Source organism: Capricornis sumatraensis, chromosome X, assembly GCF_032405125.1.
Source record: "Capricornis sumatraensis isolate serow.1 chromosome X, serow.2, whole genome shotgun sequence".
Taxonomy (NCBI): Eukaryota; Metazoa; Chordata; class Mammalia; order Artiodactyla; family Bovidae; genus Capricornis; species Capricornis sumatraensis.
In genome coordinates this window covers 124,448,015-124,463,350 of record NC_091092.1, presented here as the reverse complement: position 1 = coordinate 124,463,350, position 15,336 = coordinate 124,448,015, and the positions used below count along the sequence as shown (strand labels likewise).

Here is a 15,336-nt window from a genome sequence, read left to right as displayed (position 1 = left end):
ATTCTGTTCCAGTCCCCTTCAGTTTTCAAGTCTATTGTAAGCACCAGAACTCAGCTGTTTTATATCATATATATATGTATATACACACATATATTAATATTTTAGTGATCTTTAAATTTTCCCTAAATTTTATTATTTTCTATGTATTCCAAATATACTAATCCATTTAAATTAATATGTTCATATAATATACATTGTTAGGGTAATTTTATAATTACATTATAGTCATATAGTTGTATCTGTATATATATATATATTTATACTAGTAAAGTAGAGCTTTATTTTACTGATAATCCTTAATTATAAAATTATAAGACAGCAATGGGGAAGGGGTTATACAGCTATGCCATGAACTCTTTGAGGTCAGGCTATCATCTTTGTATATTTACCCCTAACATTTGATGTAGTATACACACATATATATACACATTTAGTTTAGTTAAGTCGCTTGGTCAGTCATGTCGGACTCTTTGCGACCCCGTGGACTGTAGCCCACCAGGCTCCTCCGTCCATGGGATTCTCCAGGCAAGAATACTGGAGTGGGTTACCATTTCCTTCTCCAGGGGATCTTCCCGACCCAGGGATCAAACCCAGGTCTCCCGCATTGCAGACAGACGCTTTAACCTCTGAGCCACCAGGGAAGCACATAGGCACCCATTAAATCCTTAAACAATGCATGTCTATAAAACTGAATTCCTCCCATTTTCTGTTTTAAAATCTGAAAGATGACATTTGGAATGACAATATAATGTGGCCGAATTCCATAGTACATTTTTCTAATATATCTATAGGCTCTTCATTGAATATAAACTCAGGGTAAATTGAATTAACATAATAAGTACTTCTGTGACTATTAAATGTAAAAGACCTTTTCAGCTGTTGCTAATATATAAGCTTAATTTAAAGGATACTTTAGATGTACCTTTATTTCAGGTAGTAGTTTTGATGCAGACAGGAAAAGTAGTATGTGGTATACCCATAAGTCCTAAATGCACTTTAAGGTCATTGTATAGTGGTAAGTAGTTTAAGATGAGGTACCACTTCATAAGGAAATATTCTGTCTCTTGTGAATTATACACAGAGAATGGAATTGTTAGAGTAACATTCTAATCTGGAAACAGTATTTCTTTATCTGTTTTGCTTGTGGCTAGGTTCATCAAATATTTTTATTTTACCTAAAATTTCTAATTAAAGATATCCATAAGTATTAGACATATAAGCACAAACTATATTACTTTTTGCTATTTATCACTTTATTTTGAAAAAGAATACTTCATCGTTCATAAAATAAAAGACTTTCTAGTTCCTCCCCCATGGTATTAAAAATAAGCAAACAAACAAAGTTTTTAAAATCTGATATTGTCTATTTGAGCTTCATCTTTACAAGGAAATAGACCCTCAAAATTTGAACAGCTACTATTCAAGCCACAAATAAGTCTCTCTCTTGGTTTGAACATTCTGAATCAAGGTTTCAGCCCACTTTTTCCAAGACTTTCACTGAGAAAAATGATCACTGACTATCAACTCATGGTGTTAGATATTCCTGTTTTACAAAAAGAAAAACTTAAATGTGAACATACACATTTAGAAGAAAGAGATCCTGATAATCGTAATAAGTCAGATCTTTTTCAAATGCTCACAGCAGTCTGTACTCTCCCAGGAGCTCCACATGTGTTACTATTGATAGGCTTGGATGTCTGCCTTGTTATCTGCAAGCAGCTTAAGACCAGTTGTCAGTGGCTTTGCCCTTAAATTTGCCCTCAGGCTCACTGATAATGGAAGTGAGTATATGGAACCAGTTTTCTCTCATAACTCAGAAGTAAAAATCTTTGAAAGTGCTGTTCTGGCTTAAGCACTTCTTATTTCCATTTTTATGTATTTCCTTCTGTTTCATTCATTAAGGAAAAGATTTATTTTGCATTCAAACTGAATCATTCTCTTGCAAATGTTTGTACCTCTATCCTTACCTTATAATCTATTAGCCTGATTACATTTCTAAAAGTTACACTTCTAGAATTTCTATTTCTGCTTATAATTTGAGTGGAAAGAGTTTTAAATTCATAAAACAAAAAGGGAAAGAAATATTTTTCTCACCATATCCTACATAGATTCAGTCTGTAAAGAGCTGGCATGAGAAGTGGATCCACACTGGAATAAGTCATCCTATATACAACATGGCATTACATCTGGGTACACCATTCACATCTCAGGGGGTTTAGTAACAGGGAAATAGGATCTTTCTCTTTCTACCCAGCTGGGCTGGTGGCCTCACAATCAAAGGTTTCAGTAATGAATGGAAGCTCAATAATTATTTTAGTAATATGCCAAACAGAAACATTACTGATTTTCTTGGGCTAGCATAGATATAGCTGTTGTTTCAAAATGTACTTGATTAAAAGCTTGTTAAATAGTGAAGTATATTTTAAGAGCAGGAAGTAGGGAATGGAATATTTTTTATAGTTGGGATATTGACCAAAAGAATAAAAACAATCAAGAGCCATACAATTTAAGTTTTGGGGATTTTTTTTTTTAGAAACATGCAATTTCCACTTGTCCTTAAAAAAAAAAAAATAAAACAGGCACAAAAGTTTGTTGTTGTTTAGTCCCTAAGTTCGTGTCCGACTCTTTTGCAACCCCATGGACTGTAGCCCACCAGACTCCTCTGTCCGTGGGATTTGAGTAGGGGTAAAGTTGTCAGTTTGGAGATGTCAAAAATGGCAGTCCACTCCAGTATTCTTGCCTGGAGAATCCCGTAGACAGAGGAGCCTAGCAGGCTACAAGTCCATAGGGTCTCACAGAGTCGGACACAACTGAGTGACTTAAGCACAGCACAGAAATAGGCAGAGAGAGAATACCTGATGAAAATACAAAGGGAGGGGAAAAGGAATATTGAGACCCAGAAAGGGACTTGCAAAAAGTTGAAAACACATAGATATAAGATTTGCAGAAGTTAGGCTTTCATAGAACAGTATCTTTATGAAATGTTTTTGTGTTTTAGAGGTTTCATGTAGATTAGCCATATACCAGTCCATAAGAATCGGACACGACTGAGTGACTTCACTTTCATGCATTGGAGAAGGAAATGGCAACCCACTCCAATGTTCTTGCCTGGAGAATCCCAGAGATGGGGGAGCCTGGTGGGCTGCCGTCTATGGGGTCGCACAGAGCCGGACACGACTGAAGTGACTTAGCAGCAGCAGTCCATCATATCTGACCCTCCTTGCCTGCCAATGCTGTTCATACTTGAGATTCAGAATGCACACACCAAGACGTAGATTCAGCAGGCTTGAGTCTGGAAGTATCTGTTTCTTTGTTCTGTTTGCCTCAAAAATAAAGAGGAGCTATTTAACATTACCTAAAATATATCTTTAAAGAATTTATTCAAGCAGTATACCACAATCTCTTTCATTTTGCCGTATTCTCAGTAGACCAGGATATTTCCATCAGATTCCTTGGCAAAAACCTTGAGATTATTTGAGTTACATAATACAGTGTTATACTGGTGACAGGACTGAAAATAAAACTCTGTGTGATGTGTCCAACTACAAAGCTTGTGACTTAAAAACTCCTTATATGTGTAGTACAAAAGTTGGCATCACTCCAACCAGCCCTCCCCACAGTGTAGCCCATCACAGTGTGACTGGCCTAGTGCATGAGCTCTCAGACTGCAGTGGGCAACAAGAATCACCTGGGTTGCATGCTTAAAATGCAGATTCTAGAGTTCCATACCCAGAACTTTTGATTGAGTAGAGTTAGGGCAGGGCCCAGTAATCTGTATTTAACAAACCTCTACCCTGAGATTTGGTAACCTGATCACTACTAGTTGAAGAGACACCTTGCCAGAGAGTTACCTTCTCTTATGTTAGTATATACAGACTTGGAAATAGCTGTGCATGCTAAGTCGCTTCAGTCGTGTCCGACCCTTTGCGACCCTATGGACTGTAGACTGCTGGGCTCCTCTGTCCACAGGATTTTCCAGGCAAGAATACTGGAGTGGGTTGCCATTTCCTCCTCCAGGGACTCTTCCCCACCCAGGGATCAAACCCACATCTCCTGTGTCTCCTGCATTGCAGGCAGATTCTTTACTGCTAAGCCACCTGGGAAGCCCTGGAAATAGCTGTAGTCACTTTGAAATAGTGATCCACCCCCCACCATCCTGCGTGTTGGCAAGGCCTCAACTGAGGAGGTGTTTCCAGTCTCTTGAAGTAGAATTTCCCAGTCCTAATTAAATGGTGTCTTAAATGTAACTAAGATGTGACTTGATTACCAAGGCTCTAGTTCAGATTTAGTATGGGTTGGGTTCACTAGAAATTAAACCATTCATGTAAGTTGTTTTTGAGGGGAAAATATTTGAGTTGCATAAATTAGAAACAGTTTAAATTTAAGGGTGACGTTGTGCCAAGCATTAGATTGCCTCTGACTTTACCATTTGAAGTTCCATGACCTTATGAAACAGAGTGGTAGAATCCAGAGTTCGCATTACAGTATTATCATTTTCTTTAAAAAAAAAAAAAAAAAGGTGTTGTCTTTTCTTTCATTTGACCTACCTATGAAGATTACTTAGTTCCCAGCCCCTTTTCTGAAAAAGAAGGTTATGATATGATAAACAAAAATTAGATCTACTGATTTCTGAACCATACTGCATCCTATTTTCCAAACACTGTGCTGTGGGCAACACACTCCCTTCCCATTTTATAAAGGAGCTAGGAGTGAACAACATGCTGTCTCTGTTCCCTCTCCCAGTTTGTTCCTTCTTCTTGATATAACTCAAAAGGTACTAAAGATGTAGCAAATAAAGATCTGCCCTAGGTTAGAAAGAAAAAAAAATCACTGATTGGTGCCTGGTGGCAATATTTGAACTCCTCAAAATCCAAAATAAAATGAACTAAAAGAGACTACAGTTTATTTTTAGCCTACTTGTTCTGAGTTTTCCAAGTCATTCAGAAACTTTAGTCTCTTCTAGTTTCTTAATTCCTAAGAATGTGGCTTGTGCTCGGCTGTCAAGTCACCCTTTCATCATGTTGACCGTGTGAGAGCTTTTCACCTGTTCACTTTGTATTGGTCTGCATTCGACCACTTCCTTGGAGCCACACTAGCTGGGCTTTTCTGTCTCACCACTCAGCACGTGGTAGCATGTGAATTGGGTTAGTTAGATAGAAGGTAGACCAGAAAACTTTTCCTCATACTTCTTGATTGGATGAATTTGAGGAAAGATCTTGTATAGATCTACAGTTTGTTTTCTTAGAAGACTAATCATTTTACATGTGTGTGGAGAATACTTTTAACATAAACTTTCTGATTAAAATTGCAGATACGCATGTACAAGTATAGAGGTGAGAAAAGATATATCTGTGCTGTGTATTATTTTGTATACATAAGATTGGCAATTCGAGATAACCAAGCTTAAAATAAAGTCCCATTTTTGGCCAAGTAGACTTGCATGCCAACACAAAGACATTATGGTATTAAAACCATATGCAATTCTAGCCATATTTTTCTCTTTTCTCTTCATGGGTATTGCATGATGGTATTTCTAATACAAATACTAATATGCTTTGGAAATAATGGCACTCGCAGGTCTTTCATCATATTGTATCACTGCTTTATCATATTAGGCTAATACACTGCGAGAGTTGGTAGAACCTCTCCATGCCAAATCGGATCCACTTCTGTTGGCACTCAACCCATTGGACTCACAGATTGATAAGCTAATGTTTAGAGAATTTAGATCGGAGAGAGTCGGCACGACGCAGACTTAACATCAACCTCTTGCAAGCAACTAAAATGGCCTCGTCCTTGCTGTTTATAACAGAAAACAGACTTTTAAAAGCTTAGATCATCAAGTGTTTTGGATTGGGGGCCTCCCTAAAGGGATATTAAGAGGGCAGGCCACTCTTAAGAAGAATGCAAGCTTTCTTCACTGGGACTAGCATAAGATCAAAGCCAATCAAGATGGAGCACAGTGACAGAAAACTGCTGTTTCTGTGGGTGAACAGAGGGAAAGGGCACTGACTGGGGAAGGGCTCAGTTGTGTTCTCCTGTCACAGGAAAGGAGAGGGATCAGCTCCAATAACTAGAAAACCCTGGCTGTTCAATGGACTCTTAAGTGGCCTCTTGAAGGCAAACCAGAGAAAGCAAATTCTGTGTGTTAAGTGTATTTTGCATTTTTAAAATTTGACGTGCTGTATTGTACTACATTAAGTGTAATCTTAAGGCAAGGTATCTACAACCTGCTCTGAAACTTACTATGTTTATTCTATTATAAAGTGTATTCAGGTGCAACACAGAGACTGCTTTCAGTGGCACTAATGAAGAAAATGCCACATGCCAGGCTTTAGTAGATTCCTCAGCTAAAATCCTAACTTTCTCCTTACTTCTTGGCACTTGTATACAAATGGTGTTGCCTCATAGGACAGGCATGAGCTATTCTTTTCTGTAAAATTTTCCAAATCTATAGGCTGTGGTTTTCACTTTGGAAAAAGTATTTTGTCTGGTTGTCTTTCAAAATAGTTTCAGATATTATTTAATACTATGTAACTGGGTCTCTTATGGCTCAATATTGCTTATTTTTCTTCTGTAGTGGATGTGAAATTTCCTTTATTTAGTTGGATAAGATGCTCTGTAATAATTTTAATGCTAATTAATGGATATTTCATACTGTGCAATGAACAGATAATTTAACATTGTATTTGGAAATGTTTTTTTTTCTTCCTGTCGCCGCAGTGTGTGGTATTGCATAATGTGAATACTTGTAAAAATATAAATTACATAAAAATAAAAATATGACCAATTGGTATCAGATCTTTTTAGATAGCTAAATAATTTGCTAAGTATGCTTGATAGTAAATATCTTTCTAAAGAGGAGTAATCTATGCTTCTTTCTCACAAATGGAATTTGTGTTGTGAATAAAATCACATTGATATGCCTTACAGTTGCCTCTGTGCTCTAACCATTTTAATGTGTTTTTTTAAATATATATAAAAATGATGGTTCTGGTATATAGAAATGCATCAAAAAGCATTATGTTGGTTTTAAATATTCATGGGATTGTCTTGAGTCATTCTCCCTGTTTAAGTCATAGTAAAATTTTATGATATGAAGAATTTTAGTTTTTTCTCATTAAGGAATATGATGACTCCACATTAATTTTTTAATAATCATCTTTTAGCTTTGTTTTTAAACTGTATCCTTTATGAATTCTTTCCTAATAACCAGGTACCTTGACCTCCATGTCTTTATATAAATTTTCTAAATTCGCTGGGTAAATAGAGAATCTGTTATTTATGTTTGCAATTCTCCTTCAAAGAACCTTCCCTTTGGGTCAATAAATCAATGCCAAGGACACCAAGATTTTGCCATCTGAACTATTTGTCATAAAAACTACCGTAATACCCTGAAAATACAACCACTTTCATAGTTGTGGCATTAAACCACATAATTCGGCAGAAATTACCTGCTTTGAGAATGAAATGTAGAGTAAGCTTCAGCTCTGTCTGTGGTGTCACCTCTTTATGGAAGTCAGCTTTACTTTTGTGCAGAAGGGATTGACAAACACTGATAATGGCTGTGCTTAATTTTGGTGAAGCACAAGGTTATTCGTACAAGGATGGGTTTCACATATTCCTTAAAAATTCACTCAGCAATATCGGTGGACTCACTCAAGCTGTCCTTTCAAAAAAAGGACTTTTTTTTCCCCTCAATTTTTTTCATCAGACAAATTATTGTTATATTGCCTAAAATGAAACAAACCAATTAATTCTAATTGTAAGAAGGGTAGTTGATTACAGAGTAACAAGTAAAAGCCAAGTTTTAAAATCGTATGCTTTATAACAAACTGTCCTCCCCCCAGTTTTACAAGGCATAGCTAGTTGATGTATATAAAAACATGAATTAAAAGAACTAATCTTTCATTATAAAACAATTCAGATTATAGTATAAACTCGTGAATGCATAATCATCTTTAGCAAAAAACCTACAGACATTGAACCTATTTCCATTAAACCCATTAAAACTTTGGCACCTTACATATAAATAAGTTGTTCATTATGGCGCACTGGTGATTTAGTATTCACAGAAAACAGTCCTGTGTCTCAATGCAAATGCTAATTGCCTTTCATGGCGAGAATAGTGCTCCACATACTTGATGCCATTCTCCTGGAAGCCTTAGAGCACTCGCGACCGTACAAGAACGAATACCTCTCACATCTGACTGGTGACTAATGCTACTATGTCCAGCCTTCTCCCCCGCTTGTGACTTAGCCTTTTCCAGCTTTCTATGCTCATTACCCAGTTGTGTTGTGGAAGGAACAACTGTTTCCACGAGGACATCATTGTCCAATTTTAAAAGAGCACAGTTCCCTTCCAAAACATGTACAAGAACTGATTATTCATTGCTGACTTGATTCTTTAAGAGCCTAGTTCGTATACTCGTTTTGTTTTGTTTTGTTTTCAGTTTTTACTCTCCTTCCACATTGTCATTGCAGGGGCAGGGAAACAGCGAGGACACCAGAATAACATTTTAGGTCGCCACACTTGTACCCTGCTCTTAATTTTCACCAAAGAATCACAAACGACATTACACAAGAGACTGGCATAAAAAATTATTCAGACTGATACAGAGTCCTCTTTGGAGTACTTAGTGTCTAAAGTGAAGAAAATCATCACTCAGTTTAAACATTGGGTTCATCAGACACCATGTCCTGTAGAAGACTGGGAAATACCAAGAGAGCAAGGCATATGCACTCAGGGAAAGTCACAGTCTCGGTCTCTCAAGAAGGTACACATGGAGTGAGGTACAGAACAAAAAAACACTGGGATTTCTCCTCAGGTTTCATAGCTCATTTTCTCGAATATCTCTTCTGTGTCTATCTATCTATTAATATAGAGTAATACATATATTGAATATTTATCAACAGAAGTGTTTTAACTGAAAAGGGTATACAATCGAAAAGGTTTAAAATCCACTGGGCATGAATGTAAGGAAATACGTCAACCAAGCAACCTGCAGTGTTTGAGGAATGCATTATCATCTGCTAATAAGCCTTTTCAAGAAAGTTCCAACCAACTATTATTTTCTATTGGCTAATCTTTTCTTTGAGCTTTTATCACTGCCTGGATGTCATATGCAACCTGAAGGAGCCAGACACAACTATATTGATGCTCAGTGCATTTCTTAGAGTCACAGTGTTTCATGGTGTAGCTAGAGTATAAACGAAACGATAAAGAGGATCTTCTTCTAGCCCTGCCACTATGACACAGCCAGAAACGAGTCCTCCCTTGGCTCAGAATACAAGTTATCCATAACTTCATTGGGATCCTCAAATCTATCAATGAAATTTTATATAGGAAAGAGAACTTTATATGGTCTATTCACTTTAATAAAATTGAAATAGATAAGTGTCATCTGACACAGGACTGATTTACATGTTGTGAATGTGATTTGAGGGCGAATTTATTCCTGCATAGGCCCAGAATTTCTGAATCAATTTGATACAAATTTAAATTTCATTGTATCAGGGATACACTTCCTCTTGAGGAATCACAGAAGGTTCCTCTATATGTCCTGTGGTTTGCATGTGGTTTTCTACACTTTACCAACTTTCAGAAACCATCCATTCAAATTCCGAAAGAGCTGGGCTTGGGGCAAGTGTTCCCATGACTGAACTGGCACATTGAAAGAAAGTCAATCAGGAAGCAGACCTCACCAAGTGCTTGCCTCCTCTTCCAAAGCAAGCCTCTTCTAGGAGAAGAAAAGCAAGGGTTTAAAAGAGAAACCAGAAGAGAAGGAGACAAAGAAGAAGAGGGCAAAAAGAAGAAGTAAAGGTGCTTTCACATTTTCAGTTGCAGTGGTAGCCCCGATTGAGTTAATTGGTATTCATCTAAGAAAAAAAAACCAAGGAAACCAGTTTGAAAATTATAAAAGAAAATAAAGGTCTGTTTTTGTCTTGAATGTTGAGTTCTGTGTTGTTTTGACTGTTGAGCACAGTGAATCAGATTTCGAATGTGACTCCGGCCCTCACCCCCTTCCTCTGAAAATAAAGGGACTCTTTGTCTAGTCTTAAAATGTTTAGTAATTGGTGGCATTTTGTAGGAGCCTGGCATCTCAACTCTTCATCCTCCTCACCCCACTACTGTGTCTTGTGTCGCATATGTGTATGGTGTGTAGGGGCGGGGGAAGGAGGCCTGACTTATCTTTAATACCTCTGTTCCATTCATAGCTTGGAAATGTTTCTGTGTTCTGTCTCCTTGTGATTCCCTGTTCATATGTGCTGCCCAGAGATAAACCCATGCTTGATTCTCCTTACAGCTGTCAAACCAGACTCTTTGTAGAATTATATGTTGTACTTTGGTTGAACGTGTTCCACCTTCCCCCTCCCTTAATGGCAAGAAGAAAAAAAAAAAGCTTTCAGTGTTAAGTCATGTTTGTCATTTTTTATATCAAATCTTTACCATTCTTGAAATAAAACTACATTGAAATTTTATTTTATAATCCAGCATGTGACTCAGTATTCCACAAACTGTAAGAATTGAGGAGAAAGAAAACTGGGTAAGAATGTTTTTTCAACAAAATATACTCCTTACAGTGTTAGGTAATATGGAAGAAGGTTATCTTAAAAATTTACTATGTGGAAATATTTCTGCCTCCCTTAAATCCTAAAACTATTATTTGAATTCCTTTTTTCTTTACCTTCCTTTAAGAGCTGAAAAACGAATAATATATTAGGCTACATGATACCTAGACTACTATAATTCACATCTGGTAGGGCTCCGATTTCTCCCCCACCCTCTGTTTTATGAAATTTTTCTGGCTTAAGATGCAGTCTTGCCTTGAAGCAAAAATAATGATAACTACTAAAGAATTCCTCAGGGTTCTTTCCTGGCCTATGATTTTATGAAATGGAATTATGCTGTTCAAATGTATCCTTGTTTTTACAACTCCATTTAGTTTTACACTGAATGACCTTATGATTTTGTGCCTTCCTGGCTCCAAACCGTTCTGTTTAAAATTCTTATCTCACTTCAACCTTAGCCTACAAGGCAATTAGTTCCTCTTTTTACAGTCCTCTGTACCCCCACCCAGCCCCTCAGATCCTCTAGGTGGTGCAAACACTGAAGGATGAGGCAACAGAAGATTAAAAAGCTGTTGTTTAAAGGGTTTTCTTTTTTTGTACTTTTAGATTATAGTTCTAATTTAGATATATGATTAGAAAGGTAAAGTTTGTTGTAGAGGAATAGTGGTAGCAGGTGCTGATAACAAAGGACTTTCTAATGAGAGAACTCAATAATCATACTTACCAATAGTTGCTAACCTTGGCAGGAAAGTAAAAAATGAATATGAAACTTAAATGAAGTCACTTTTTCATCCTAAAGGTGATCCCTTCAAGTTAAGGTACTGTGTTTGTGGGCTTTGGGGGAAGCTTTAGGTACACTCTAAACATTTTTTTTTCAGTGCTGTATTTTAAGCATCTAACAAATTCATTAATACCTCCTGTTTAATACACAGTTCAAATGATTCCTGACAAAAGTGGCAGTCTAGAATTCTTATTAAAATCATGAATTCTGGAGCCAGACTGCTCAGTTGGAATTCCAACTCCACCACTTAGTAAATGTGACCTTGAGCAAGGTACTTCCCTGCTAGAAAATGAAAATCAAATAGATTTACTCCCAGTACTGCTATGACGATTAAATGAGATCATGAATGTTAAGCATTTACCCTAGTGCCTGACACATAGAAATGTTTACATTATTACCAATTAGGATGTCTTAAAAAAAAAAAAACTGTGTCAGAAAGCCTAAAATATTCACATGGACCATGGTGGAATGAATGATATTCCATATTTACTTTTTGGGCCAATGTAATTAGCATTCCTCAAATAGGACTCTTTGGCTCTCTATTAAAGGAAATGTGATATAACCCTAATCCTATCTGCCAATCCAAGCAAAATCCAAGTTAATCTTTGTTTATCATTGAGAAAAATACATCAGTAGTCAGACAATTCAAGAATAATATGGTAGTTTGATTTGCTCAAATAGATTCAAGATGCTTTCCTGAACCAGACCTTTTTTCTTTTCCCCCTCAAAAATATTTAATTGGAGTGTTTTCTTCCTTGGTCTTTCAAATGTTAAGTAGCTTCCTTCAATACATGCCAGATTTTTACTTACATTTGCATATAAACATTCCCACGTCATTCTAATTAAAGCATTATTATTGATAATAATTTATGATTATTTACTATATTTACAGTGTGGCAGGCATTTACTATGGCAGTCACATGAAACCTAATAATCCTCTACAGCATACTTTTGGAAGATTTTTACAATCATATATACTCCAGTGAATGCCATTCCATCTTATGAATTCTAGAAAAATGTAAATATCAGTTCATTCAGTATTGCTAAACCAGGAGAGCTCTGTTATTTAGCGCATTTATGCTTATCAGTATAATGATAAGGGATATTCATTACTGTTTTAAAATGTTAAATTATGTTCAGAATTGTTTCTGTGTTGTGTACCTTTTGTACTGTAATTCTTTGAATTTAATGGACTCAAGTACAATGATTTGCTATTTATTACGAGTATTTTGTTAAAGTATCTATTAATTATTCTAAAACAATTGGCTGCCTGTAGCTAGTCTTACCCAATATAACTAGCAACTGTGGGTTTGATGGGTTGTTTTTCTTTTTTTTAAAACGCGTAATAGCGTTTTCCCGATCATTCATTATTCCGTTTCTCGGATATTTTTTGTTTGTTTGTTTAGTAGATTTTTGGAGTGTCAAATCACTGTATTACACTGGATTCATATTTCTCTCTTTTTTTTTTTTTTCTGGACATTGCAGGTGAAAGTAGGGAAGAAAAGTTAGGAGACTCTTTGCAAGATTTATACAGGGCATTGGAGCAAGCCAGTCTGTCACCCCTGGGAGAACATCGCATTTCAACCAAGATGGAATACAAACTGTCATTTATAAAGAGATGTAATGATCCTGTGATGAATGAAAAACTACACAGGCTGAGGATTCTCAAAAGCACTTTAAAGGTAAGATTTTAAATAGAAGGAGACATTTGTTTTAAGAGATTCATTCCTGAACTCAAAATCGATTATCAAATACTCTAGGGGGCAAAATGGGAGGGGGATAAATAGAACGAATGTGAGTGAAGTCGCTCAGTCGTGGCCAACTCTTTGCAACCCCACAGACTGTAGCCTACCAGGCTCCTCTGTCCATGGGATTTTCCAGGCAATAGTAGTGGAGTGGATTGCCATTTCCTTCTCCAGAACGAATGTAATAAGTGTATTTGGCCAAAAGGAAGTAATCTCAACTTTATATTAACATCTCAGAGCATGCACAGACTACATGTTATGTAACTTAGTTCTAGGAGAAAGCAGGATGTAATTAATTTTTTTTCCCAAAAATGCAGGGCTAGTGTTATTCCTCAGTCTTTTGTTTTCCTAAGATAAATATGCCATGTTGTAGAATTGATACAGTTATTAAAAGAGCACAGCATTCATGCAGGGGTGGGTGCTAAAAGGGTTTGAGATATTTTATGAATATCTCTTGTAGCACATTTGGAGTGAAGCCACATTGTTTCATATCCCGTGTGGAAATTTTGTAATTGTGCTGTATACATTAACAGTTCCCAACTCACGTGTTACTTTTTTCTTATACATTTCTATAAGCACTTACATTGTCTCCAGTCTTCTTATGCCACCCCCAGATTGGGGAGGAGGTGGTGAGGAAAGGGAAACAGGCAGGAAGTTGAAGAAGGAGCCAGAAAAGTCAGCCCCCTCACTGTGTGTCTCAGTGGAGACGGCCTGCCATACATACTCTCCCTAATCAGACCATGCACCCTGAAAAACTCAAAACCAGAAAAGAACTGTCATATCAAGTTTGTGATGCAGTCATTTCAAGAAATAGAAGGTCAGAGAGTTCGTTTGGAAAATATTTCAGATCCATAGTCTACTGCTGAGGTTTCATAATTTTGAGACAGAGTACCAAAGAGATCCTGGGCTTCTCTGGTGGTTCAGTGGTAAACAATCCACCTCCCAGTGCAGGAGACACAGGTTTGATCCCTGGGTCGAGGAGATCCCCTGGAAAAGGAAATGGCTACCACTCCAGTATTCTTGCCTGGAGAGTCCATGGAAAAAAGAACCTGGCGGGCTACAGTCCATGGGGTAACAAAAGAGTTGAACATGACTTAGCAACTAAACAACAACCAAAGAGATTAACAAAATAGGAAATGCATGATTTGAAAAAACTTCTGGTAGCCAACAGCCAAATTCTCATAGTCAGTTAGCTCTCAGTTGATATTCATGTGAATGCTGTTGCAAATCCATGGGACAACTTAATGACCTTTTGATAACTAAGACAGAATTGTTTAAAGAGCTTTAATATACATAAGAATAATTCTGGTGCCCAACTAAGGTCCAGAGATATCCTTACTACCTCCCACTTCACAGAGCCCCCATTCTCATTCAGGTCCAAACTGCCAACTGAGCATCTAGCAGGAGGAGATAGGACAATGCAAAAGTAACTCAAGACACAATGGGATAAGCCCACTCAACAGCAGTGATCAAGTGTTATGGGGACTTATAGAAACGAAGGAGAAAACATTTTTTCAGTTGTTTAAGGAAGGCTTGAAGAAATAAGAGGCATATGAACTGGACATTAAAGGATGAGGAAAAGTTTCCATAGGCAGAGATGGGAAACAGGATAGGCCCCGAAGGAAAAATAAATCAGAGTGCCTGCATGTAGAAAAAAGTACCTGAGGATTTGAGTCTAAATAGGGAGTTTGAGTATCCAGTGAACCAGTGAAGTTGTTCAGTCACATCCGACTCTGCAATCCCATGGACTGTAGCCTACCAGTCTCCTCCATCCATGGAATTTTCCAGGTAAGAGTACTGGAGTGGGTTGCCATTTCCTTCTCCAGGGGATCTTCCCAACCCAGGGCTCAAACCCAGGTCTCCTGCATTGCAGGCAGACACTGTACCCTCCGAGCTACCAGGGAAGCCCGAGTTTGAGTATAACAGAGCTGTTTCTTCTTGGCTTTTGCCTATTAACTCTTTAGTTAAAATTTGAAGAAAATTCTGTCCCTTTTGTAACTCTTGAATCCTTTTATTTTTCAGGCCAGAGAAGGGGAAGTAGCCATTATCGATAAAGTACTAGACAATCCAGACTTGACATCGAAAGAATTCCAGCAGTGGAAGCAGATGTACCTCGATCTTTTCTTGGATATCTGTCAGAACACCACCTCAAATGACCCATTAAGTATTTCTTCTGAAGTAGATGTAATCACTTCCTCTCTCACACACACTCATTCATACATTGAAACGCATGTGTAA

The 15,336-nt window shown here is 37.2% G+C and overlaps 1 protein-coding gene across 4 annotated transcripts in view; it reads left to right on the top strand.

The window, feature by feature from the left end:
* The window catches only part of CNKSR2 (connector enhancer of kinase suppressor of Ras 2), a 281,248-nt gene extending 265,912 nt beyond the window's left edge, over positions 1-15,336 (top strand). For all 4 annotated transcript variants that reach the window (XM_068962234.1, XM_068962233.1, XM_068962231.1 and 1 more), the window contains 2 exons: positions 12,839-13,035; positions 15,121-15,336. In XM_068962234.1, the coding sequence (XP_068818335.1) occupies positions 12,839-13,035; positions 15,121-15,336 (413 nt within the window). The remainder of the gene's footprint in view (positions 1-12,838; positions 13,036-15,120) is intronic.